This window comes from Narcine bancroftii, chromosome 6 (genome assembly GCF_036971445.1).
Source record: "Narcine bancroftii isolate sNarBan1 chromosome 6, sNarBan1.hap1, whole genome shotgun sequence".
Classification (NCBI taxonomy): Eukaryota; Metazoa; Chordata; class Chondrichthyes; order Torpediniformes; family Narcinidae; genus Narcine; species Narcine bancroftii.
In genome coordinates this window covers 171469313-171493205 of record NC_091474.1, presented here as the reverse complement: position 1 = coordinate 171493205, position 23893 = coordinate 171469313, and the positions used below count along the sequence as shown (strand labels likewise).

Genomic DNA, 23893 nt, shown 5'->3' with positions numbered 1-23893 from the left:
TTGTTCAAGTAGCTATTGTCTTGGTGAATTTCTTTTGCTGCTTATTTTTCTGAGTCCTTTGGGCTCTTACAAACTCAGTTATTTCTATGACCAGTGAGGGCAGAACAATTTTGATAAAAGGCAACAGCCCTGAAATGTTAATTATATTTCTTCCTCCACTGAAGGTGGTGCAGTGCTTTTAGTTTTGATCAAGGGAAACCTCTTGATCATCTAAAACTGCTATGTGCAAATTTGAACACTTTCCCTCATTCCCATAATATAATCTTCAAAATTTACGATTGCAAACATTTACTGGAGAACCACGCCTCGAATGGAAAGCATGGGCTTCTCATCACATTGTGAAACGTTAATCTAATAAAACACCACTTAATCCTTGGTCATTCCTAAACGTTTAGGTCTATGTTTAAAAATCCCTCTTGTCCCTGAGCATCCCCTCTCTCACCTCTCACTCTCTCTTTAAGCAACTGGAAGTTGATTTCGATTTTGGGGGTGGGACTGGTTTGATGGTTGACCAGTTCAGTTAGTTTTGATCTTCATTGCTCTGCTTTCGCTGGATTTCACTGACAGCCTGAAATCTCCGAGGTCTATATTGAGCTCATCTTGCAGCGTTGGTAACGCTTGCCTCATCCAACTGGAATACTTCGAGACAGGTCGAATTTCAGATGGAGCCTCAGCTGTATTGAGCACGTGAACACTCATCTGCGTTGAGGCGGGGAGTCCCAGTTCGCACAGAGAGAGCGTTGGAACGCGCTCCCGTCTCTCGAAACGTTCTCGAGGTTTGAGCCGTGGGTTCACCCGTACTTTACCGAGTTTGCGCAATGGAGACGAGAGAAGATGGCGGCGGCGGCGTTTGCGTTGTGTGCTCGAGGCTGTGCGAGACGTGGTGAGTGAATCGAGGCTCAGGGTGGAGGAGGGAGAGGGGAGAGGGGATGGGGAGGTGCAGATGCTCCACAACTTGAATTATGTTGCCCATTTGTTCTGGTCATGTTTGAACTCCTGACTGAATCAGTGGTCCAGGTTTCTGGTCGCTTACCCAACTTCCAGGCACGCTTACTCTACACTTTCATAACTCTGATCACCCCTTACTTTCTATCCTCCTCAGCCTGTGATCTCTGAGCACCCAGGCCCGTCTCCAATTTGTTCTCTGAAGAGAGATCGTGGATATTAGAAGAAAGAGGGATGATTTAAATGAGGCACAAGACTGAAATTGACAAGATAGATGGAGGTGATATTTGCTCTGACTGAAGTCTCACGCAGAAATTTTTTTTTACAGAGATTTGCAAATAGTTGGAATTCAGTACAGTGACTGGATGCTCAGTATGTTGAAAGTGAGGTTTTTTTTAAAATACAGTGAAAAATGGGAGCAGGTTTTAGTTATTTGCCTCTTCAAACCTACACTATAGCATACCTTAGCAAAGGTATCCATTGGGCATGCTTGGTAACAGTAATAAAGGTTCCTTTTTTTGGAAGGAAACATAAAAGATCAGATTATTTAAATAGCAAGTGATTGATTACAGCATGCCGCCATGCAGAAGGACTTGGGAATGCTTGTGCATGAATTGCGAAAAGTTAGTTCGCAGGTGGTGTAACAAGCTATCAAGAAGGCAAATAAAATATTAATCTTCATTGCTACAGGGATTCAATTTCAGAGCTTGGTGGTTATGTACAAGTTACCGGTGAGGGTGCATCTGGTGTACTGTGGACAGTTCTGGTCTCCTGACTGGAGGAACGGTGTACTGGGTTTGCAAGCAGTGCAGAGGAAGTTCACCAGGTTGATTTGAGAGGTGAGAAGGTTAGCTTAAGAGAAGAGATTGAGTCCTCTGGGACTGTACTCATTGGAATTTAGAGGAATGAGAGGGGATCTTGTGTATAAAATTATCAAAGGCTTAATAAGGTAGAAGTAGGTAAGTTGTTTCCAGTGACGAGGGTGATTAGAACTAAGGGACATAGTAGATTTAGGACAGAGATGAGAAGGAATTGCTTTTCGCAGAGGGTGATGAATATGAAATTCACTGCCCATTGAAGCAGTGAAGACAACCTCAGTAAATATACTTAATACAAAGTTGGATACATTTTTTACAAAGTGGGGGAAAGGGCAGGTAGTTGGAGATGAGCCTGTCATCAGATCAGCCATTATCTTATTGGCCCCTCACCTGTCTGCTGCCATGGTCACTGTCCTGTAGGGTCATCTCCTATGCTTCTCCTCAATGGGTGGTGGGGGGGGGGGGTGTACTCTACATTTCTGGTGCTCTGTGCCATTCCACTTCTTCCTAGAGTCTGCAGGAATACTGCCCAGCCCAGGTGCTGCCATGTTGGGCACAGACCCTGTGATTGCAGGATTTTAAAAGAAAAAGCAGAGTTGGCTCTTTTAACAGGCTATTTAAAGACTATATGGAGCCAGAACCATTAGGACCTATGTCTCTGCTCCTGCTCTCCTGGGTCCACACAAGCAGCAGAGCTGCCATTTTTCTGAGTTTTCTCAATATTCAAAAGTGCTGCATATTGGATAATGATAAACTTGAGTTTTCATGAATTTGGTGCTTATTAGTCCAACGGCTACAGAAAAGAAGTGAATGATATCATTTACTATTAGCCTAATAACTTTTATTTTCCTTTGGAATATATTCATGAGGTTTAAATAACAATGTACATATAATTAGTTGATTCACTAGTTACTAACATTACAGGAATGCTCATATCATAATATCCCCAGTTAGATAGAATATAATATTTAGAGCATCTGCATATTGAAAACAGCAGATATTTGGGATTATTTTAGAAGCTATGCTTTCAATTTATTCTGTTTTATTTTAGGACTTCGATTTTCATCAATACGGTTAAGTTCATCATCAAATGATGACAAATCTTCAAAATTTCAGCCTCCACCAAAACCCATCATTGTAGATAAAACACAATCAACAACAACACAAAGAAGGTAAATTCTATTTTGATGTAAAGTTTATCTTTTCTGATTTGTGCCAGAAAGAGGCTAAAAGTGAAGTGAAACAAGACTCCAATGATACACACCCCAAAGGAGGATACAGAAGACTGAACAAAACATCACTTTTTTTTTAAATCTAAGAGAACCCTGGCTAATGTTGACCACTTTCTAGAAAGTGAATTAAGCAATTGAGAGAGATTGGTCTTGTCCTCTGTGGAGATCATAGAGATAAAATCACTAAGTCCTTTGAGATATGCACTGATAAAAGATGATTCTTAGGGATTAGTAAACAGATTTTTTACTGATACAGATGTTAATGTTGGGTATAGTGGAGGCAGAGGTTTGAGATAATTAGTGCAAGACCTTTTTCAGGGAGAGACAGCTTTAAAATCTAAACAGATCCTGAAGTCCTCTCTCAAGAAACCCATTTTAACCACGTGGAACCAGATATTAAATGCATTGATTCTTTTTAAAGACATGAATGCTATCATTCTTGATGCTTCACTTATGATTACTTGCTGCCACCTCCGTTACTCCGTTCCTTCCTATTTTGCCCAGCATTATTATAAATGAGGTTTTTGCAGTACTGTTGTGTATTTACCAGTAGTGTACCCAGGTTTGTATATCCTTAAACCTGTGCTCACCCTTACTGTGCCTCATTGTTACACAGCAGTGTTCTGTGCCTGCCAATACTTTACCCCAGTTTTGTACAATGTCAAATATGTCACCAGTACAACCTGTGCTTTTTGATGTGTCCATGAGAGCTATATGGTGATCTGGATGAAATTTGAACCAAGATGATCACGCTATACCATCAGAATCCCCAAATCTTATCCCTGGTGCTAGGCCCAGTCAGTTCCCTGTCTGAGGAATGCTGCTGCCTGGGAATGGGGGGGGAGACAGCAAAGGATATCAAGTCCAACCTTGTGTCTTCAGTCTGCACAGTCTCAGCTCCCCTCCCGGACTCTCAAACTTATCCTGACGGTACCAGGAGCCACTCATTGTAAGGACCCAAACACAATCTACTGGTGGAACTCTGTCAGTCAAGGAATATCAGAGCACGAAAAAGAATGGTTGACGTTTCAAGCTCAAACTCTTCATCAGTACTGAGGAAAGTTAGAACAGAAGCAGTGTATAGAGTGCATGGTGAGATGTGTGAGACAGGGGCCCAACACAGGATTAGTCAACAAAGCAGGGGTGAGGCATGGTCAGGGGCAGAGGAACAGTAGATGCCAGACAATGGGGAGAGAGGCAAGAAAAACAAACCGAGGAAGATGAGTGATACAGGGTGGAGTGGATAATAAGAACAACAAAGGCTATCTGTGTTGGTGTCTGGTAAGTCAAGAAAGGGAGACGATGATATCAATAGACACCAGCTGGAACCATGCAGGACCCATCAATTTGTTGCTAACCTCCACCCCACACCAAAATTCACTTGGATCATTTTTGACACTTCTTTACCCTTTTCAAGATCTCTGTTTCTTTCTCAGAAGGCAAGCGATATATTGACATTTATTACAAACCAACTCCTCCCACCCAGTCTCCTGCAAGGATGCCATTCCATTTCTCTGGCCTCACCTCATCTGCTCTCAAGATGAGGCCTTACATTTCAGGACATCTAAAATGTCCTCTTTTAAAAATTGTGACTTCCCCTCTACTGTGATCAATAGAGCCACCTTTCACATTTCCTCCACCTTAGAGTTCCACTCTTATCCCTCTCCCTCCGAGCAGAACAGAGATAGAGTTCCTCTTGTCCTTCTCCTTCACCCCACCAGCAGCAGCATTGTGCATCACCCATCATTTCTGCCAGCTCCAACTTAACCCCACCACCAGATACATCTACCTTCTCCAGGGATCACTGTATGATTCCCTTGTTTGCTCATTCATCCTCACCCACCTCTCTGTTATCCTGTACTTTCCTCTGCAACTGCAGGATGTGTAACACTTGATTTTGCTCCTCCTTCTCCCCCCTCCCCCCACCAATCATCATCATCAAATGTCCCAAAAGCCCTTCCGTACAAGACAAAGATATACATCCATCATCTCTAATGTATTTGATGTATTGGTCTTCGGTGAGACCAAATGTAGACTTTAGGACTCTTAGAGAGTATCTGCACTCTGTCTGCAGTGGCCATCCTGAGCTCTAGGTTGCATACTATTTCATCTTCCCATTCCCACACTGCTCTATCTTGGGCATTCTGCACTACAGAATGAGTCTCAATGCAAATAGAGGAACAATACCTTCAGCCCAATGATTTTTGTTAAATTGCTATTCTAGAGTTCTGATAAACCATTTTAACATTATCCAACAGGTTTGTAAGTCCAGAGTTTATAATGAGAAGAGGGAGGACAAATCCCCTAAAGTTCATCATAGAAAGAAAGGATATGATCCAGAGGCGAAAAGTGCTGAATATACCAGAATTCTACGTAGGTTAGTAATATGACATATTTATTAAATTGGGCTTGTATTGTGGAGCAAAATAACAGGATGGAAAATGCAGTACTTACAATATGCATAAGGTTTTGTGTGTGCACAATGCTTAATTTTTTAATGGGTTTCATAGAAAAAAATGATTTTTTGACTCCCTTCACTAAAAGGTAACCATTCTATTTGGATGGGTAGATCATCAGACATTGGTAATGAATATATACATTAATTTTAAATGTGAACTGGAATTAAAACTGCTCAGATATAAAAAAAATTTAAAAACCTGCTGTATTCAGATCCAGACATGACCAATATGAATCCAACCCAAGCCTGTGTATATATTCTTTACATTTCCTGATGTAGAGTAGAAAGATAACTTGCAATGTACATGTCCATTGCTGTTGATGCATTGCCAAGGAAACTGCACCCATATTAGCAGATCATTCTGACCAGGATAAAGTATTGAACCAGGCTAGTATGGCGTAATTCACCTCAAACCCCCAATGTCTATCAGAATGTATCCCTGACTGAAGCTTAACTTGATAGTTGTTAGCTGTTCAGTTGCAAGACTTTAACTAGAATAATGTATTGTTCTTTGATTCCTAACCCATCCTGATCTACTTTTTAAAATCACCACAAATAATCCTAAAACACATTTCCTAATTCCAGCTATATTTATGTATATGTTAAAGGGAATTGATTTTATAATACTGTATATGTTAACTGAAAACTGATGCTTGTAAAATTTGGCTTCTCTGCAGCAGTTTTTTTTACATTAAAACAAATGGGCAGTGGTGCACATTTTACTTTTGACATGTTATTACTCTCTTGTCTTTCATTTAGTACATAAATGGCTTTTAGCTGCAAGAAAAGGCATGAGGAAAGAAAGTACATTTGCAAATTATTACTACAGCTTCTGTAGAAAGAAATAACCTGTTTTACTCTGAGGAAAACATAATGCATCTGAGGTAAACAAGAAGTGTGCAGATGCTGAGGTCCAGTGCAGTACACAAAAGTGCTGGAGAAACTTAGCGGGCTGTGCAGTATCCATGGAAAATAATAGGCAGTTAAAGTTTTGTGCCTGAGCCCTTCTTCAGGTATCATACTTGAAATAAATATACTGTAAAATCCCCATTACTGGAATTCGAGCAACCAGCAAACCCAACCAACCATCAAAAAAAGCATGAGGAAATAAATAAATAAATAAATAGATAGGCTGGAATAATTAGAAGTTTAAAATTGCAAAAATAAATGTACTCCAAAGCAACACCCAACCCCTTGGCGCAGATGGGAGCAAATATTCAGCAAGCGAAACACTCCAGTCGTGGCTCACCCACAGCAGCTATTTGAATAAAGTTATAATTAATTAAAATGGTGGCATCATGCCTGCCTGCAACAGCTGTTTTGAGTAAAGTTGTGTTTGAATAAAATGGCTGTACCTAGGATGAAGAACCGGCGAATCCCACTCACCACTGGGCGACTCTCCCAAAGTGTCTCCCTATACCTGCCAAGTAAGAGTCTGTATCTTTATTAAGTATATTAGCAAGGCTTTATCCGCACACTTGGGAGAGGGGGTTAATTATGATGGCGGCGTGGTTAGTGAGTTGACTAGTGCAAGATTGTTATAGTGCCAGTGACCAGGGTTCGAATTTAAGTTATGAGAATTACCCGATTAAAGTGAATTTTGCATAATTAAGGACTATCATACTCATTTTTAAAATTTTTTTTACATTTTGCACTGTCTTTGTCTTTTAAACTGTTTATTCTTAATGTAGGTGTATTAGAGTGTGTCTTAGGCAAGTGGAAAATTTGCATATCCGGTATCTGAGCTCCCCTTAGGTGCCAGATACCGAGGATTTTACTGTATTCCTCTGAAAACATACTGTGTAACATTAAAATTGAAGCTAATTTTAAAGAAATGGGTCTTTGTTTTCTCTCCACTAAAGTCATGAGATGGAAATTGTTTTCTGCAACCTGGGTCTTTTTTTTTGTTGACATTAAAGGGATTTTCTAAGTAGTTGAAGATAAAATGCCTGGGATAACTTAAAAATATTTCAAAAGATGTTTCTACATGTTCCTTGCATTCTGGAAGATGGCTACTGTTCCAGTCTGTTTAATTTTCCTTTGGTTTCAGTACAATTTTATAATTGGGACTGCAGACAAAGCTGGACAGATATTTTCCCTGGTACAGACATGCAAGGACAAATGGCCTACTGTATAGTAAATTCTGATTTTTAGAATGAATATTATTATTTGTAATGTGCAGTTAAACCATCTGGATTTAGGTCGATGAATTTTTATTTTAAAAGAAGCAGAAGGCATATAGAGTTAAATTTGGTGAATTTTGAAACCATCATTTTAAACAATGGAAGTAAAACATGAAAGTCTGCAGACACCGTGGTTGAAGTAAAGACAGTGATGTGTTTTTACTTCAACCACAGTGTCTACAGACTTTTGTTTTACTTCTGACTACTGCACTCCCATACTTGTATGGCCTCGTGTACTATTCCACCAAAACCACCCAAAAATTGGAGAAACACCACCTATTTTTCTGCCAGGGCACTCTCCAGCCAAGATGACATTAGTGTCGACTTCTCTGATTTCTGCTAACCTGCTCTCCCTTCCCTTCCACTTATTTCCCTCAGCTTTCCACCCCCTTCTCTCTATTCACCTAACTATCCATCTTCTCCCTGCCTCCACCTATTACCTCCTGCCATTGCTTCCATGCTCCTCCTCACACACCTCTCCCCTGACCTTTTTATTTGGATACTGCTTTTTCCATACCTTGATGAAGGACTCCAGCCTAAAATGTTGCTTATGTATTTTTTTAATCTTTGCTATATAAAGGACACTGACCTGCTGAGTTTCTCCAGCATTGTTTTTATTGTAAACAATTATGTCACTAAACATTTCAAAGGTGATCTGGAATTAAAACTCTGCTCAGATGTAAAATTAAAACCCAGCTGCAACCAGATCTCAATGTGATCCCATTCTGAACACAACCCTAGCCTGTTATCTGAAAACATGTAGATGCATAAACATGTAGATGCATGTTGGAAAAGTTCACGTTAGGCACCATCTTGGAGGAAGTCAACACTTCAGATTGATGACCTTTTTGAAAGATTTTTCTTGTACATTATTCCTTCTTTCTTTTTTCTTTCTTTGGCTTGGCTTCGCGGACGAAAATTTATGGAGGGGTAATGTCCACGTCAGCTGCAGGCTTGTTTGTGGCTGACAAGTCCGATGCGGGACAGGCAGACACGGTTGCAGCGGTTGCAAGGGAAAATTGGTGGGTTGGGTGTTGGGTTTTTCCTCCTTTGTCTTTTGTCAGTGAGGTGGGCTCTGCGGTCTTCTTCAAAGGAGGTTGCTGCCCGCCGAACTGTGAGGCACCAAGATGCACGGTTTGAGGCGATATCAGCCCACTGGTGATGGTCAATGTTTCTTGTACATTATTTATTGAGTTGTCATATTTCACCTACACTATTTTCATAATTTTGAGTTTAAAAGACTGAAGTCCAAGATCAGGGAAATTAATTTTAATACTTCATTTCAGATGTTGAGTGATTATGTTTATGCTGTTCTTTAACTCTGCACTTTTATTTTTGCCGATAGGAAGCATTTTAGCTGTTACAATGGCAGATACCAGTGCAAACAGGTTTGTTGGAATTTGCACCCAAAGGTCCGGAAAAGGATTAGGGGCTACATTTGTACTCAGAAACATCATAGATGGACAAGGCAAGTTTAAATTGTAATTTAAAACTGTGCACATGTTATGACTTTAATCAAAATATATGGATTTAATAGTAATTATTTAAAATGGGTTAATTCCAAAATACTGATGCTGCAAATCTGAAATAAAGTAGGAATTACTGCAAGTTCTTTACAAGCCAAACAGCATCTGCAGAGGGTGAAGCAGACTTGATATTTCATGTCAATAACCTTATCAGAATATTTTAAAACACTGGTAATTTTACAATGAGGCAGAGCATGTCTTTTGCTTTTAAAATTCAAAAACGACAATGAACCAGAGCTACACATTGTTAAACCAAATCATGCTTACTTTTAATTTGCTATACAGTGTAGTTAGCTTTGCTTTTGTTAACTTGATATTATAGCCTGATAATAAAGTGTGGGGCGAGGTGAGACAGTGATTTTGGATTTAACATACGAGTCAATGCAGAATTGGTTCATTTGCTTTTTATTGAGATTAAATATAGTGGAAAATTTCAGGTGTTGTGCAGATTAATACAAATAATTAGTCTAATTTTAAGTTCTGTTTTTAAAAAAATTCTCTGAATTTATGAAATCATCAGGCCCACATTGGTAGTTGAGATGTGAACTGTATATCGCAGTCCAATAGATGGCATTAACATTAACTTCTCTATTAGCTCCCTACCCTCATCTATTCCTATTTCTCCTTTCCTCCAGCTCTGCATTCACAGGTACTCCTCCCCCATTCAAATCTCACTTTTCCTTCCCTGTCCAATTATCACTACGCAGAAACAGGGAGAACATACAAACTCCTTGCGTACATCAGCGGATTGAATCCTGGGTTGCTGGAGCTGTAATAGCATTGTGCTGACCTTGCTGCCTTCCTGTGTTTGTTTAGTTAGTAATGATGGTTCTACAGTTTTAACTTCTGAATTCAATTTACAATATTGTCTTGTTGTAGGTGTTGAGATCTGTTATGATCTCTATAGTCCTCAAATTCAACAGATCGAAGTATTGAAACTAGAAAAAAGACTGGATGATAACCTAATGTATCTGCGTGATGCTCGTCCAGAATACAGCACTTTTGATTTTAGCATGAAGGCGGTGCCCCATTCTGCAGGTTCTGAGGTCCCTGTCAATTTAGTAAGAAACTGATTTTTTAAATATAGTTATGTAAGCATTTTATTTCAATATTCAATAGATTCTACGGATAGAACATATTTAACTTGCAAATTTTTGCAAAAGTATATTTAACATTTTAGGGTACATGTCCCTTATAAAGCTTTTTGGTCTGCCTGAAACAATTTGTAATGTAAGTACTATATCAGAAAGATTATTATTGATGTAATAAGTTACACTTGACAGTCCATGAAGTGCAAAGGTTGTCATGAACTGGACCAAAAGCTTTTCTGAAATTAATGTTCACATATACCAAAACAGTCAGTACTTTACTAGGGGGGAAAAGCTCCAGTCTATTGATGTATTAGTTATTAATATTATTGCTGTTGAAAATAAACCATAGTGTAAAGAGAAAAAATTGCACATGAAGAACCTTTTATCAATTGTTTTAATCAAAGTGATTGAGACCACATGGAAAATCTGCAAAGATTCTCTTCATCATTGCCTTTAAATTGGGTGAATATGGTTCTTAATTTTTCAGAGAATGTGCCATGGGCTGACAGGATATAACAACTAAGTCAGCATTTTGGAAAGGTGCATTATTTTTGGATTAATAAAACAATTTTGTATTAATGAATTTCAGTGTTTGCATCACAATTCTTGAAGTAATCAGGGTTTTCATTAATTGGAAATTCTTTTCTGAATTAGGAATTCAATTAATGAAAAACAAAATTTCCCAAAACGTTAACCCTTTTGTAAATTGAGTGCATTGTCTATCACTTTTTTCTAAATTCTGATTATGTATGGTTAAATTACTTTTTAATTTCTGCATAAATTTGTTAGGTATGACATGGCTGCTCTTTCAATACAAGATGGGGTAGAAAAGCAGCTCACGATATGCTAGGTTAACAACTACCAGTCTGTAATGCAGGTATTAATATGCCACTGAATGTCCAGTCACAAGTTTTGCTGACCATTGCCACATGGGTTTTACTTTGAGGTCTTTCGCGTTTCTTACAAAACAGGTACACGATCCTTTATCCGGACATCTAAAATTCGGCAAGTGGGGACTGGCGGCCAGGGGAGGCAGCCGAGGGACCGCGGTCGGGAGAAACTGGAAGGGGATGGATAAGGCAGCACAATTTGGTTGGGCTTTCTGAAATCCGAAAAAATCCGAAACACACTGTCCCCCAAGGGTTCTGGATAAAGGATTGTGTACCTGTATTAATAATTTAACAACCATCATTTGCCATGTAGAGGACAGCAATGAGTTTAGAAGGCAAGGAAAAAATTGGATACCTAAAAAAACACTTTAGGATATTTGACTGCATTTTGACCCATTACAGACAGAATGACCTGGCTGTAATGGAATAAATTTTATCATTTGAATTGACTTTTTTTGTGACTCACCATTCCTCAAACTCTACAGATTTGCAAATTTGATCGACAATAACATCAGGAGAATGAGAAAACTTGCATTTAGATTAGATGTTATCAAAAGAAATAAATAATTTTCTAGAAATTTATAGGAACATTAATGCTAGTAAAATGAAAATAAAATATGAAAATGTAATACAGTAAGTTTTAGTTACCCAATGAGGCATTTTACAAACCAAAAGTACTTTTTTAGTTTTTATAGAATGAAAAACTTGTGATTAATAAATTTATGACTAAGTATACTCTTGAAAGAGTGCAACTTGCCTTGTGCACTGCTGCTATTGATTATTTTTCTTTTCAAAAACAGCTGAAAGTTAAAATGAAACCCAAACCATGGTCGAAGCGTTGGGAACGCCCAAAGTTCAATGTGCAGGGTATTCGGTTTGATTTATCCCTCACAGAAGAAAAAATGGAGGAAGCAAGAAAACATGGTAGACCATGGATTAAATATGATATGATGAGAGAATATGATACATCCAAAATTGAAGAAAGTATTGAGTTGGAACTGCAAAAGGAGTTGAATAAATAAAATATTAAGATTGTGCTTTACACCCAAAGAGTTGGACATAACCAGCATATTGACTTTTTTTCACACCTGTTGGTAACAAAAACAGTGATTTATTATAATCAGATTTCAGTATTTTCAGTTATCTGAATGGAAGGATTGCATTTATTCATATTTATAAATAGTAGATACAGAATTCAGTTTAAGAACATTCCATGTTTGATTATTGAATTAGTGAACTTGGACTATTCCAGTATGATTAGGCTGAATTGAAATACATTCTTAAAAGTGCTAAATAATGAAAAGAATATTTAATCTGTGAAATTGTACATATAGTCAGATCACACTAAATTTAGAGAAACATCTGTTTCAAATGAAATTTAAAAAAATGTCAGGCAGGAGTTTTTTTTTTGAAAATGTAAATGCATGATGAAACAGTTGCTCTGGGGTAATAGATTGCAGTCACAACAGATCTTTTTCTAATTTTTGTGAATATGTAGATCGCCATTTAAGATCAAAGATGATCTTAAATGTGCAGGAAAAGATAATTGTAAGAATCATTTATTCAACAATGTAAATCAATATTTTACCAAAAATAAATTCAAGATTACTTGGGCAAGTCTGATTATTTTGAGATTTAAAAGATTTTATTCCCTATATAGCAGTGTGATGGTGCCTTTGCTCAGGTATCAAAATATTTGATGTAATTAAATCAATCTAACATTTGACTTGTGCCATTGGTAATTAGTAAAACAAAGCCAATCTTGTTCAAGTCTGATTTTAATTATTAAAAGACACCAAGAAACAATGGTTGACTAGAATAGATCGATGTAATAAAAAATCATGTATGATTGCATCAAATAATGTAAAAAAAATAGTTCATTCATTTTCTTGGACAAATCCATTTCAGATCTTCTAATTTGCACTCATTGATGATGGTCTCAGTTTGTTCCAGGGCATGGATCAGGACTAACATCTTCAGCATTTCTTTTATTGCTTCTCTAAGATGAGGGAAAAACACATGAAAATGATAATGCTTATATAATCTGAACACCATAAATACAAGTGTAATAGGTAAGATATTTAGGCAAAACTAATTGGCATTTAATTCAAGAGTTGGCTTTTTGGTTCTTTCAGGTATTATGTAACTGTAAAGTACCAAATGTTGTTTAAGGACAACAGACCTTTTTATTTGAGTGAATCCATGCAAACTGTCAATTTACATTAATCATAACCAAGTCCATTTTGTTTTCCCATCAACTCACATACTAGGGTTAATTAACAAGTCTTTGGAAGAAACGAGGACCAAAAGAGCAGAATTAGGCTATCCAGACCATAGAGTCTATCCTGCCATTTAATCATGAGCTGATCCATTTTCCCACTCGCCTCACTGCCGGCCTTCTCAAAACCTTTTAGCCAAGGAACCCATCAATCTGTTGTCAATACACCCAATGACCCTGTCTCCACAATCACCTGTGGCAACATTTACCACTCTAGCTGAAGAAATTTTCTACATCTATTCTGTCCAGAGTTTTAAATATTTAAAATGTTTAATTGAGATCCCCCTCAATCTAAATTACAATGAATACAGGCCAAGAGCTGTCAAACTCTCCTCATATATTAACCCTTCGATTCCCATGAACCTCCTTTGAACCCTCTCCAATGTCAGCATATTTTCTTAAATAAGGAGCCCAAAACTACCAGCAATACTTCAAGTGAGGTCCACCAGTGCCTTATAAAGCCTCAACTTCACATCCCTTCTTTCAGGAAGGGAAAGCCAGAGGTATACAATCCAATGATTATTGGGGGATCAGAGGTGGAGATGGTGAGCAAATACAAGTTCTTAGGAGGCACTACCTCAGAGGATCTTTCCTGGACCTAACACATTAATGGCATTGTGAAGAAAGCACATCAGCACCTCTTACTTCCTCAGGAGTTTGTGGAGGTTCAGTATGATATCAGAAACCCTGAGAAATTTCGATAGATGTGGTGGAAAGTGTGTTGACCAGTTGCATCATGGGGACACCAATACCCCAGAGCGTAAAGCCCTCCAAAAGGCCATGGACACAGCCCAGGATATCACAAGCAAAACCTCTCCACTATTATGTACATCTTCAGGGAACACTGCTGTTGGAGAACAGCAGCAATCATCAAGGATCCATACCACCCAACACATGCTCTGTACTCGCTGCTGCCATCAGGAAAGAGGTACTCTATAAGGTGCCACAAGACTCACATCACTAGGTTCAGGAACAGCTGCTACTCCTCCACTATCAGACTCCTCGATCAGGGACTCATTTAAGGATTCTTGTGAACTTAATTTTTTTAAATTCTCTGGAAGTTTGTTTACATTTGTTACCTGTTTACTGTTATTTATTTGATTTTATGTATACACTACAGTTTTTTTTTGCTCTAGCAATAAGTGCAAATTCTGCCTCACCTACAGAAAAAAAATCTCAGGGTTGTATGTATTCTGACCGTAAATCTGAAATGTTATATTCTATTCCTCGTGAAATGAATGCCAGCATTGCTTTTTCCTTCTTCACCACCTTCTCAACATGCAAGTTGACCTTCAGGTTATCCTGCATGAGGAGGTCCAGGTTCCTTTCCATCTAGGTATTTTCAATTTTCTCCCCAATTAAGAAAGTCTTTATTTTCCACTTTCCACTTGCATTTCTCTGCCCATTCTCCTAATCTGTTGAATTCCTTCTACACCCCTGCTCCTCCACCTACTTCCGAATCTATCTCTGTAGAACCAATGAAGAAAACCCATGTTACAGGGAAAACCAGCATATGGACAACTGAACCTGGGTCACTGCAGCTACTAGTCAACAAAATCATGACTAATCTTTACCAGAACATAATTTTCCTGACCTTCAAATCTGTTTACACTTTGGATATTCAGGTCTATCAGTGATCATCATCAAGGACAGCCTCAACAGCACTTTGTGCAAGAGAATTCCAAACAGTGGGGGGAAAAGGAAATGCTCATTCAGTCCCCAATTATTCTGAGACCAAGACATCCCCCAATGCAGAAAGCTTATTTACTTTTAAGTTTTTTTAAAAAAATGCAGAACATGTACATTGAGAACACTATTCATCATTGTTTTTTTAAACTGTAATATGTTTCAAAAATATTCATTTGCAATATTACCTTAATTAGCGTGTCTCACAGCAATTTATAACTTAAGTTACAAATGCAAAGCAGCAATATTATGCAAACTCACTGGGCAGCCAGGGCTGACAATGCCTTATTCAGAATCTGTTTTGGTGGTGGGTCAGCAATTAATATCAGCCCAAAGAGTGGGGGGGCGGGGGGGGGGGGGGGGGGAAACTGTCTTTAAATGTGAAAGATAAATTAATCTTACAAATTAAACAGCAAAATGTCTCCATGTTAATTTCCTGAAAAACAGTATTTAATTCACCTTCCATTGTTATCCGTATTTTGAGTTGTTGCATCATTTTCATATAATCTACGTATAGATTGCACCAGATATTTACACAGTTTTTCAAGTTGGGGAATGCTACTCCTTCCTTGTACATTTTCAAACCAACACTTAGGAAAGCATTCTATTATCTGCAGGCAAATAAAAAAAAGCAACATTCTCAAATTACCAAAAACTGACATTTACTTATTATTTTACAACTATTAAACAAAAAATGATTAAATATTAAAAACAAATCCACAATACTGTGCCAGAATGTATGAATTAATAATCAGGAAACTTAGCAATTATTCCAGTTCAGTCACTAAAACAAATGGGAAAATAAATAATTCTTTGAAAGAAAAGGGTTAGAGACATTTACATCCTGAGAACCAAAAATGTCAGATTATTAGGAGAAAAGTTCAAAATATCAAATGCTTCAGAAAATGCATTTATGAAATACATTCAACACAATGTATACTTCACTGTACAATCATGGAAGTTATCCCAGCAATACTGCTCAGCAAGCTTCAAAACCTGGGCCCCTGCACCTCCTGCAACTAGATTCTTTACTTCCTCATCAGAAGGCTGCAGTCAGTGCAGATTGGTCACAACATCTCCTCAGTGACATCAATACAGGTGCTCAAGGCTGCGTGCTTGCTCTACATCAGGGCTTTTCAAACTGCCCCCCTAAACTCACATTCCACCTTCAGCAATCCCAATGTCATAGGTGTTCTGTGATTAGTAAGGGATTGCTGAAGGTGGTACATGAGTGGAAAGAAAAAGTTTGAAAACCACTGTTTTAATCGAACCTAATTGACTCATTAGGTGCATGGTTTTATAACTCCAAAGGAAATGGGCCAATGACAATTTTTCTCAAGCAAAATATTTCATTAACAATTGGGTCTAGAGTAGCGATTCTCAGCCTTCCCTTCCCACTCACATACCACCATAAGCAACTCTTTACTAATCACGGAGCACTAATGGCATAGGGATTGCTTAAGATGGAATGTGAGGGGTGGTGGGGGGGGGGGGGGGGGAAGAGTTTGAAAACCACTGCTCTACACTCATGACTCTATGGCTAGGCATAATTCAAATGCCATCTACAAATTCATCCATAACTTCACAGTTGTGAGCATAATCACAGATGGCAATGAGGAAGTGTACAAGAGTGAGATCGATCAGCCTGTTGAGTGGTGTCACAACAACCTTGCACTCAACATTAACAAAATAAGGAATTGTGGACATAGTAGGGTGAAAACCAGGAGAACAAAAAAACAGTCCTCATTTAGAGGACAGCAGTGGAGAGGGTAAATAACTTCAAATTCTTGGGGGTATGTAGTATTCTAATTTTTATTATCTTATTTTTTATTATTTCTTTAAATGTAATTTTTATTTTATTCATGTCATAAAATTTTAAATAAAGTTTAAAAAAAAATTCTTGGGGGTAAACATCTCTGAAGATCTCTCCTGGGGCCATCATATCAAGGCAATCACGAAGGGGGCTCCCCAGCAGCTATATTTCATTAGGAGCTTGAGGGGATTTGCAAGTGTGCCGTAAAGAGTATTCTGACTGGTTGCATCACTGTCTTGTATGGAGTTACCAATGACAGGTCAGGAAAAGACAATGGAGGGTTACAAACTCGGCCACCAAGACTCATGGGCATTAGTCTTCATTCTTTGGCTTGGCTTCGCGGACGAAGATTTATGGAAGGGGTAAAAGTCCACGTCAGCTGCAGGCTCGTTTGTGGCTGACAAGTCCGATGCGGGACAGGCAGACATGGTTGCAGCGGCTGCAGGGGAAAATTGGTTGGTTGGGGTTGGGTGTTGGGTTTTTCCTCCTTTGCCTTTTGTCAGTGAGGTGGGCTCTGCGGTCTTCTTCAAAGGAGGTTGCTGCCCGCCAAACTGTGAGACGCCAAGATGCACGGTTTGAGGCGATATCAGCCCACTGGCGGTGGTCAATGTGGCAGGCACCAAGAGATTTCTTTAGGCAGTCCTTGTACCTTTTCTTTGGTGCACCTCTATCACGGTGGCCAGTGGAGAGCTCGCCATAGAACACGATCTTGGGAAGGCGATGGTCCTCCATTCTGGAGACGTGACCTACCCAGCGCAGCTGGATCTTCAGCAGCGTGGACTCAATGCTGTCGACCTCTGCCATCTCGAGTACTTCGACGTTAGGGATGAAAACGCTCCAATGGATGTTGAGGATGGAGCGGAGACAACGCTGGTGGAAGCGTTCTAGGAGCCGTAGGTGATGCCGGTAGAGGACCCATGATTCGGAGCCAAACAGGAGTGTGGGTATGACAACGGCTCTGTATACGCTTATCTTTGTGAGGTTTTTCAGTTGGTTGTTTTTCCAGACTCTTTTGTGTAGTCTTCCAAAGGCGCCATTTGCCTTGGCGAGTCTGTTGTCTATCTCATTGTCGATCCTTGCATCTGATGAAATGGTGCAGCCGAGATAGGTAAACTGGTTGACCGTTTTGAGTTTTGTGTGCCCGATGGAGATGTGGGGGGGCTGGTAGTCATGGTGGGGAGATGGCTGATGGAGGACCTCAGTTTTCTTCAGGCTGACTTCCAGGCCAAACATTTTGGCAGTTTCCGCAAAACAGGACGTCAAGCGCTGAAGAGCTGGCTCTAAATGGGCAACTAAAGCGGCATCGTCTGCAAAGAGTAGTTCACGGACAAGTTTCTCTTGTGTCTTGGTGTGAGCTTGCAGGCACCTCAGATTGAAGAGACTGCCATCCGTGCGGTACCGGATGTAAACAGCGTCTTCACTGTTGAGGTCTTTCATGGCTTGGTTCAGCATCATGCTGAAGAAGATTGAAACGAGGGTTGGTGCGAGAACACAGCCTTGCTTCACGCCATTGTTAATGGAGAAGGGTTCAGAGAGCTCATTGCTGTATCTGACCCGACCTTGTTGGTTTTCGTGCAGTTGGATAATCATGCTGAGGAACTTTGGGGGACATCCGATGCGCTCTAGTATTTGCCAAAGCCCTTTCCTGCTCACGGTGTCGAAGGTTTTGGTGAGGTCAACAAAGGTGATGTAGAGTCCTTTGTTTTGTTCTCTGCACTTTTCTTGGAGCTGTCTGAGGGCAAAGACCATGTCAGTAGTTCCTCTGTTTGCGCGAAAGCCGCACTGTGATTCTGGGAGAATATTCTCGGCGACACTAGGTATTATTCTATTTAGTAGAATCCTAGCGAAGATTTTGCCTGCAATGGAGAGCAGCGTGATTCCCCTGTAGTTTGAGCAGTCTGATTTCTCGCCTTTGTTTTTGTACAGGGTGATGATGGTGGCATCACGAAGGTCCTGAGGCAGTTTTCCTTGGTCCCAACAAAGCTTGAAAAACTCATGCAGTTTGGCATGCAGAGTTTTGCCGCCAGCCTTCCAGACCTCTGGGGGGGATTCCATCCATACCTGCTGCTTTGCCACTTTTCAGTTGTTCGATTGCCTTATATGTCTCATCCTGGGTGAGGACCTCATCCAGCTCTAGCCTTAGGGGCTGTTGAGGGAGCTGGAGCAGGGCGGAATCTTGGACTGAGCGGTTGGCACTGAAAAGAGATTGGAAGTGTTCTGACCATCGGTTGAGGATGGAGATCTTGTCGCTGAGGAGGACTTTGCCGTCTGAGCTGCGCAGCGGGCTTTGGACTCCCCCTTCAAAACAAGCATTGCATCACCCTCATCAGTGTCTATGCTCCAACCCTCCAGGCGGAACCAGCAGAAAAGGACAAGTTCTACACCGACCTGCGCAACCTCATCCAACGTACCCCTACAGCTGACAAGGTTGTCATCACTGGCCACTTCAACGCTCGCGTCGGCAAAGACTCAGAAACCTGGCCAGGAATCCTGGGCAAGCATGGCGTCGGCAAGTGCAACGACAATGGGTGCCTCCTGTTGGAGCTCTGCGCAGAACAGCGGCTTGTCATTACAAACACCCTTTTGCAGCAGAGGGACAGCCTGAAGACTACCTGGATGCATCCCCGATCCAAACACTGGCACCTCCTGGACTACATCCTGGTGCGAGAAAGTGACAAACGAGATGTACTCCACACCAGGGTCATGCCCAGCGCGGAATGCCACACTGACCACTGGCTGGTTCGCTGCAAGCTCAACCTTCACTTCAAGCCAAAGCCCAGGAACAGTAAAGCCCCCAGAAAGAGGTTCAATGTTGGAAACCTGCAGTCAGACGAAGCGAGAGGAAACTTCCAGGCAAACCTCAAAGCAAAGCTCGACGATGCAACCCGCCTCACGGACCCGTTTCCTAAAACCCTCTGGGATCAGTTGAAGACTACCATACTGCAATCCACTGAAGAGGTACTGGGCTTCTCCTCCAGGAAAAACAAGGACTGGTTCGACGAAAACAGCCAGGAAATCCAGGAGCTGCTGGCAAAGAAGCGAGCTGCCCACCAGGCTCACCTTACAAAGCCGTCCTGTCCAGAGAAGAAACAAGCCTTCCGTCGCGCATGCAGCCATCTTCAGCGCAAACTCCGGGAGATCCAAAATGAGTGGTGGACTAGCCTCGCCAAACGAACCCAGCTCAGCGCGGACATTGGCGACTTCAGGGGTTTCTACGAGGCTCTAACGGCTGTGTACGGCCCCTCACCCCAAGTCCAAAGCCCGCTAGTCTTCATTAAGGACATGTTTAAGAGATGGTTTCTTAAGAAAGAAGCCTTTATCATCAAGGACTCTTACCACCCAAGCCATGTCCTTTTCTCATGGCTACAATCAGGATGGAGGTGCAGGAGCCTGAATATGCAACACCCAATGTTACAAAAATAGCTTCTTCCCCTCAGTCATCAGATTTCTGAACTGACAATTAACCTGTTGACATTCCCTTGCTTTTTATTCTTTTGCATTAATCATTTATTTTTTAAATATTGTATTTAGAGAACTACAATTCATTGTAATTTGCACTTGTAATGCACAATACTGTTGCTACAAAACAACAAATTTTATGACACATGTTAATGACAATAAACCTGATTCTGAGTCTGGAGATCAAGAGATCAGCTAATGCAGCACAAATTCAAGGGCAACCCAATATTGTTTTCTGTTCAACAACTAAACAGAAAATAATACCCTAGTATTCTTCAATATTCCAGAAATTGCCCTTAAAATTCTCAACGTCTGATTCCCAAATGTTCAAATGTCTTGTTTAAGTCTCCAAGTTTTGACTCTTAGACAATCAAGCAAACAGTTACCATCACAAAACTTTAGTCAGCATTGAATCAGAAAACATTAGGGAAAGGCAAGCATAGACTCTGGGATTCAAACATGGTTGATCAAAATATTAAGTAAGATATTTATCCTGTTCTCTAATATTAAGCAGAACAAGGTCACAAATAGGATTTATAAATCCTATTTTAACTTTTAACATTTAAAAAATCTATTTACAATATAGTAATGTAAAATTTATGAAACAACTGCATAAAACTTTTTTTTAAACAGGTCCTTCACATCTCATTTGCTAAATATTACCTTCATGTCCATTATTTACCTTTTCACATTTTTCTATACTTTCTGCATTAGGTGGAGAAGTTTGAAGGATTAATAAAATGTAGCGATTGAGTAGTTTATCCAGACTCAAATCCTGTAGAATCTGTTCCGGTAACAAGCCATCCCACAGCAGTATATTACCCAACAGCTAAAAGCAAAAATAGATTTTAAAATCTCAATATTCCATTTGAATAAAATTATCAAAAGCATCTAATATTGGGTACAGATTACAAAAGGAATGAGGTTTCTAAATTTTACTCTTGCAGAGAATTTTTTTTTTAATTTGACATGCTTCTGTTAAACTTAATGACTGCAATGATTATTCCCAACAGAGACACAAAAATATAGACAATACAGGGCAATTTCCTCCAATATAATTCTTTGGTTTTTCTATTCTACATAATATACTTGAATGTTAAAATCTCTTCCCAATTAACACTGATTTTCTTCTTCCTTTGTTCCATTGGATTTCTGAGATAATGTTTTCCCATTTTTCTAAATCACTTAATATATTTCTGTGTTTGTTTTTTGTTCTCAATTTTCTATATTGGAGCTTCATAATGTTCTTGGTTTGAAAAATCAGACAAGCAAATTGTTATAGACAGGAATATGAATCTGTTGAGCCTCAACTGGAGAGTTAACCACAGCTGATATGTTGCATTTTTTTCTGCTAATTTTTGCTAGACTCACAGTTAGCATTTTCCAATTATTCTGTATATTTAAAATCTTAAACTAAGTATCTCTTTAATCTAGACCAATCCATTTCACTTTTTTAACAATTCAATCCAGATTATAGGTGCCAAGAACAGTATTTGTGTAAATTTAGCATCTACTTGATGAAGGAATATGAAGTACCCTTGAAAAACAATGTCATTCACTGACATTGCATTGATAATAATGTATTCAGTTATCATATTCTGACACCTTTAGTCATGAATCAGTCTCTACACAATGATAAAAGCAAATATAATCGTTAATGTTTATTTCAGACATTCACTAAAGAGAAAATATCTAAAAATACAATTTGTTCAATAGATATATCCTCACCTTCACAGCTGACCAGAACTGCCTTTCCTGAAATTGAGAATGGATTGATGATCTATCTTCCAATACACTGTTAAAATAAAATGAATAAGCTGGAGTAATAGAATGTATTAAACAAAAATTAGTTTCTAAAACACTAATACACATTGTAAAAATTTTAAACTGTTGCAAATTTGATTCAAGATTCAATTTATTGTAACAAAATAGTGTAATGTTACATGAAATTGCTTTTGCTTGCTGTAAGGCAGACAGATTAGCCAATGGCAGAAATTGCCTGAAGTGCCTCTTAGTCAGAGAAAGAGAAGCAAAAGATGTGCTGTGATTAAAAAGATTGTGATGTGTTATTCAAACTGCTGCTACATTTAAAGAATAATCAGATTTTATAAATAGAAAGTTGGAAGATTATCTCTTAGGTTCAAACAAATCTTTAAATTTTTATTTTAATTTAGACATACATCACAATAACAGGCTTTTCCAGCTGAAGAGCCCATGCCACCCAAATACCCCAATTAATCTATGACCTCGGTACATTTTGAAGGGTAGGAGAAAATCAGAGGACCCAGGAGAACATAGAAATTTCAAGTGGAAAGTAAGTTGATAAACTAGGCATGCTTGTGTTCATTACTAGAGTTTATAGACTTCAGATGTGAACCTAATTAAACATTAGGTTAGCAGTGACTAGAATTTTACAAAAGGAAAGTGCTACAGATACAGGAAATTTGAAATAAAAACAGAAAATACTCGCATGACAAGTTCTGGTGAAAAGTCTTTCACCCCTTTTACACAGAGATCCCACAAAATTGGTGTGTCAATGACATGTGTTTAAAGTTTGGTTGGATTGGAACGTTCACACTGAAACAAGAAAAGCTGGTTCAGTGCAACCTTTTACATAGGGACCCAGCATTGTTACCGGGGCAGAGGACCCCAAAACCCAGCAGCAATAGAAGTTCACCAAGACAAATGGTTACTGAAACAAAAGTAAGTTTTAATTTTCTTTAAACATAAAAACAGGTTCAAACTTTAACTTACTATTCCCTTAACTTAATCCCCTTCTAATTCTAAGCGCATATGTAGGTAATGTGTATAAGTTCAGAAAAGTTCTTTATTTACAATTCAATTTCACTTCTCACTCCTCCAAGTTCACTGGTATAAGGCAATTCTTATACAGTGCACAGAATTTAACATTAACCGAGCTCCAGTGCTTAAAGGTAATTGGTGACTGCTCAGGAAGGTTCTCCTTGGTTTCAGAGATTCGTTGCTCGTTGGACACACACAAACTGATTCCCTCTGATCAGCCACTTCAGTGACTTGCCGAAGAAACTTGCCCCATCAGGGTTTTCCAAATGATAATCTCTTTTTCTGCAAGTCACAACAGAGTTCCTTTTGTTCCCCTTATTTCAGGTGAAACACTCTAGCCAGCCATTTCATCTTGTATGGACTACAAGGGTTTTCAACAAACTGAACTCAGAACTCAGGACCAATCTTCAAAATGGGTTTCAACAAGCTGCCAGCTTGCCATGCTGTAGCCACTGCAGAAATTGATTCTCTCTCTCAGAGAAAAACCTGTTTGGTTTCTCTCTCTCTCTCTGCTTGCAAAACCACTTGACCTTCTGCAATTAGACAGATTGCAGCACTAGACCCAAACATCTAAGCCCATTCATCTGTTGCTTTCAAAACAAGAATCCATTACTCCACAGCATGTCCAATTAAACCTACTTGTAAAGTCTCTTGAGCTTGGGTTCTTCTATTTGCACCTCCTTAAGAAAACCTCTAGCAAAGCAGTTTTTAT

At 39.3% G+C, this 23893-nt stretch overlaps 2 protein-coding genes across 9 annotated transcripts in view; one reads left to right on the top strand and one right to left on the bottom strand.

Annotated features, from left to right (window-relative positions):
* The first annotated feature begins 780 nt into the window (after window positions 1–780).
* mrpl19 (mitochondrial ribosomal protein L19) lies at window positions 781–12766 on the top strand. Its single transcript, XM_069886738.1, has 6 exons — window positions 781–883; window positions 2815–2935; window positions 5254–5372; window positions 8982–9104; window positions 10042–10223; window positions 11944–12766. Exons 1-6 carry the CDS (start codon window positions 835–837, stop codon window positions 12163–12165), a joined length of 816 nt encoding a protein of 271 aa, XP_069742839.1. The 5' UTR covers window positions 781–834; the 3' UTR covers window positions 12166–12766.
* A 137-nt stretch (window positions 12767–12903) lies between these two features.
* LOC138736735 (intron Large complex component GCFC2-like) overlaps window positions 12904–23893 on the bottom strand; it is a 77108-nt gene continuing 66118 nt past the window's right edge. For 5 of the 8 annotated variants that reach the window (XM_069886726.1, XM_069886727.1, XM_069886728.1 and 2 more), the window contains 4 exons: window positions 22108–22174; window positions 21062–21208; window positions 15567–15718; window positions 12904–13142 (listed from right to left, as the gene is read on the bottom strand). In XM_069886726.1, coding sequence (XP_069742827.1) covers window positions 13025–13142; window positions 15567–15718; window positions 21062–21208; window positions 22108–22174 — 484 coding nt within the window. In that variant the 3' untranslated portion in view covers window positions 12904–13024. Of the gene's footprint in view, window positions 13143–15566; window positions 15719–21042; window positions 21209–22107; window positions 22175–23893 lie in introns of those variants that run through there. The other 3 variants (XM_069886729.1, XR_011340535.1, XR_011340534.1) reach the window with 3 other exon arrangements.